The 4,246-nt window shown below is 43.5% G+C and overlaps 1 protein-coding gene across 3 annotated transcripts in view; it reads left to right on the forward strand.

The window, feature by feature from the left end:
- Positions 1–4,246, forward strand: part of LOC126486852 (adhesion G-protein coupled receptor F2) — a 39,632-nt gene that overhangs the window by 11,957 nt on the left and 23,429 nt on the right. For 2 of the 3 annotated variants that reach the window (XM_050119354.1, XM_050119356.1), the window contains exon 1: positions 1,509–1,892. In XM_050119354.1, coding sequence (XP_049975311.1) covers positions 1,719–1,892 — 174 coding nt within the window. In that variant the 5' untranslated portion in view covers positions 1,509–1,718. Of the gene's footprint in view, positions 1–1,508; positions 1,893–4,246 lie in introns of those variants that run through there. The other variant, XM_050119355.1, reaches the window with a different exon arrangement.

The raw sequence follows: 4,246 nt of genomic DNA on the forward strand, positions 1-4,246 counted from the left end.
CATCTATGTATGTATCATCTATCTATCTAACTACCTGCTATCTATCTATCTATCTATCTATCTATCTATCTATCTACCATCCATCTATCTATCATCTATGTATGTATCATCTATCTATCTACCTACCATCTATCTTCTGTCTGTCTATCTATCTATCTATCTATCTATCTATCTATCTATCATCTATCAATCTATCATCTGCGTGTCCATCTGTCTATCATCTATTTTGTGGTAGAATATTAGTTTAAGATGTGTTATATTTGTTTATGCTGTGGAACATTTGCTTTAATGATGCAAAGATGTGCTGCATTTGTTTATGTTGCATTTGCCTAATTCTGAGAAGCTGTGTTACTTTGTCTATCTAAAACACCTACTTGGTCTAATACAGAGCTGAATGGCCAATAGCAAGGCAAGAGAAAGCATAGGCAGGGCCGGCAGGCAGAGAATAAAAAGAGAAATCTAGGAAGAAAGGATAGAGGAGTGAGAAAGGAAGGGCCCAGCCACACAGTGACATAGCCAGCCATGGAGTAAGAAGGAAAGAAAAGATATCCAGAAATAGAGAAAGGTAAAAGCCCAGAGGCATAAGACAGTTGGGATAATTTAAGTTAAGAAAATCTGACTAGAAAGAAGCCAAGTTAAGGCTGGGCATTTATAAGTAGCAGTAAGACTCCATGTGGATTTATTTGGGAGCTGGGTGGCCCCAGAAGAATTAAAGAGCAAAGGAATAAAAGCACCAACGCCACTACTTATCTAATGCCCATCTGCCTATCTATCCACCTACCATTTACCTATCTACCAACTATCTGTCGTGGTGGGAGGGGCACATGCCCTTGGGTACACATTGAATTTTATTTTTAAAAAAATGTGTATGGGCACGTATTAATTATGCATAATAATGGATTTGTACTTGAGGCTCTATTCATGCATACAGAGAATTCTGATTATGCAAATCCTTTTTCTGGGAGTGTAGACATCTACTATCTTTCAGTTACTATCTCACTCAGGATGAAAATAGTAAGAGTTAATGTTAATATTCTCAGGTGAATCCCTTGCCAGCGGGTTCTATTCAATCCTTTGTGTCCCTTATGCATTTTGTCAGATAGTCCCCCACATTTCCTTCTTTCTTTCCTCTCTTTCTTTCCTTTCTTCCTGCCCTCTTCATCCATTTTCTTCCTCTGTTGGGTGTATTTCTGAGTATATTGCATGCCTATAACATGCCAACATGTTGGAGATGGTAAGCAATTGCTTTAGTTTTGTCTTAATTTTTGTTAAACGGAACAAGAACACTTCAATTCCAGAAATTCCTGTTTATGTAGAGAGACACACTTCTTGGGTTGAGGAGCTGATAGGATAAGCCTATCCCTTATCCTTCAAAGGTATTTCTAGGCCATGGTTCTCCACAAGAATCCCTGTTTATCTTCTGTAGCCTCCTACACAGTTCCCAGCCCTGTTCTAACCCAGGGAGTAAACTGACATTTCCATTGCCTAAACACAGGCTGTCATTTGTTAGAGCCAGTAGGGCAGGTGAAATCCATCAAGCAGCTTTGCTTAGAGGGATTCCTAAGTGAGGCGTGCCATGCAAATCAAAGACAGCGAGCGAGAGGGGCCGGTGCTCCCAGGGCACCCTCCTGGTAAAGACTGTGGTGGGACACAGGGCCGCCGCTGCGGGCCAGAGAGCCAGCTGCTTGGGCAGCACTGAAGACAGAGTCAGGTCTCCTATGAGCATTGCCCCTTCAGGGGCACAGTGCTATAAAAGCTTCACGTTGAAGATGTCTTGTCTATTTTTCACAGAGGCGAGGATATCGGGTGTGTGGAAGACAATGGCCCCTGACCTTTGGTTGTACGGCTTGGTGCTTCTTCTGCCTACGGAATCCTGCAGGATATTATGCCAGGTACAAATGGGGGAGAGTGGGTGACAAACGGACAGAGAATGCTTCAGTCGCCAGCTCCGAGGGCTGAAGTGTAAGGGGAAGGCGGGGATGAGGTGGGCCAGCACAGCCTGAAGAAATGACAATGACAGGCGACAGAAAGGACCGCCTTGCTACGAACTTGTCTCACGTTAATTTGCCCAATCGGTTCTGAAATCCAGCGAAGCTAATGTAATTCAAGGGTAAGAGGCCTCACCCCCATATTCTTGGCGGTGACTCTTTTGCTTCACACCGAGGGTTGCTGCGGCTCCCCGAGGCCGTGAGTAGTAGCGGTAGGGAAGGTTGCCACAGTGCCCAGGAGAAGCTAGAGATATTTAGTGGGCAGGACCTCAGAATGATTTGGCACAATGAGGCAACATCTCATTCCAAGTGGCAATAGCATTTCCTTTTAGAATCTTGGCAGAAGAAGAGGGTGGAGTTTATAGTAAATTACTCTTCTAGTATGTAGGGCCAGTGAACCCCGTGACTCTCTGTGGAATATTTCCCCTCATCCTGGGTTTTAATTTTCCTCTTATTTATTGAAAAGAAGGTGTGAAGGAACATGGTGCTATAAAAACACTGAAGAGACGATTTTAAAGTATTAGTTTGGGGGAGAGCACTATTATTTGACTGTGGGACCTGGAAGGTTGTCTTGGGACTCACAGGTGAAGCCCTTATCCCTTACTTTATAGACGGTGGGACTGAGGTTGGTGATGAAGGAATGACTTCTTATGAGATAAGATGAACAAGAGCCTCCTTAGGAGAGAATGATTTTGGAAGTTTTGTCCTGAGTTTTCCAAACAACATTCGCCATCTAATTATCTTGGCCTTCTTCTTTGTGACCCCTTCATTGTAACACTGATTGAAACCTGATTTCTGAGAGAGATTATAGGAGCTGTGGAAAGATGTTCTTCTGGGGGCATTCTGATGCCCATAGCTTGGTACTATCTTTGTTTTCTCATCTGCATGGGAGACAGTTGTTATTGTTATTGTTGGGGCTCACCCTGCCTGGAAAATTCTATCCTTTTCTTCCATTGTTCGCGTTTTTGATCCTCAAAGCTGCCAGGTGCTACCCCTCTCCTGACTTTCCCATAGGTAAACATGCCCACTGGGAAGTTCTCCAGTTTAAGGCGGGCAGGTGAGTGTCTGCCTTTCTGTCTAGAATGAGGTTGAGGAATGCTAATATTTGGAGCTAAAGTCACTCACCCTGGATACTACCTAGACATGAACCAACCAGAAGGATCAGACATGACGTACCTAAGGAAGCTAACTGGGCAGAAGCAAATCAGGTCTTTGGTGTAAGAAGGCAGACTTTCTGGAACCTCTTGTTGGTAGCAGTGTAAGAAGGCAGACTTTCCAGAACCTCTTGTCGACAGCATCCCATGTCCTGCCCACACACGCAATTAGTCACCCGTACCTTCTCTGGAGTGTTTAGCGACCAGGCATCCTCCACAGTTGTATACTGCAGATCATGGCCATGTCAATACGGGCTTTGGGTGACTCGAGAGGCCCTCACTTCCTGCCACACATCCCTGCTGGCTCTTGATCTGGTGACTGACCTTTGGAAAGAGCAGTACTGAAGGAATCAGGAGAACAGATTCTAATGTCAGGAATAAGAAGAGTTCCTTGTGTGGCCTTTTTCAGGTCACCTCCTCTATAACAGTCTCTGCATTCTTATTCATAAAATAAGGAGATCGGATGGACTATCTAAACAGCCTTCAAGGTCTCTAGAAATATTATTGTAGTCTTCCAGTTTAGAGGAAGTGATGCAGCTTTTTGACTGAAACCCTAGGGGTTTGTTCCCATGAATACAAACAAGAGGCCGTCATGCACTGGCGAGTCCAAGTAATCCTTTTCATGAGTTCCTCAGCAACACCTCAGTTTTGGAGAGACCTCACTCAATTCAGAGTCTCCGTAGCTTTATTTCATATAAAAAAAACAAACAGGGAATATTTATCATTGTTTTTAATAACATGGAGAAATATAACATTTTTAATAAGAAAAGAAAATGAATACCACGTGTCGGCCAAACAACAATGTCCAGAAAATGTCTTTCTTCCCTAGTCGCTAGAATCTTGAAATAAAAGTTGGAGCCATGGATAATGCTCTTCCCGGCCACTAGAGGGCACTCATTTCATTCGGAAATAGGAAGACTGAGTTTGCCTCTTCCCATATACATGTTAATATACGCACAGCGGGGAGGAGGCAGACATCTTTAATAAATAATTAAAAAAAACATACGCACGCCTGTATTTGTGAGCGTACACATGCATACCAATATGTTATTACACAAGTGTACATGCGTGCAAGACCTTGAGTTATTTACACGGGGGGGGGGG

This window comes from Alexandromys fortis, unplaced genomic scaffold (genome assembly GCF_014885135.2).
Source record: "Alexandromys fortis isolate MF-2015 unplaced genomic scaffold, M_Fortis_MF-2015_v1.1 scaffold_145, whole genome shotgun sequence".
NCBI lineage: Eukaryota > Metazoa > Chordata > Mammalia > Rodentia > Cricetidae > Alexandromys > Alexandromys fortis.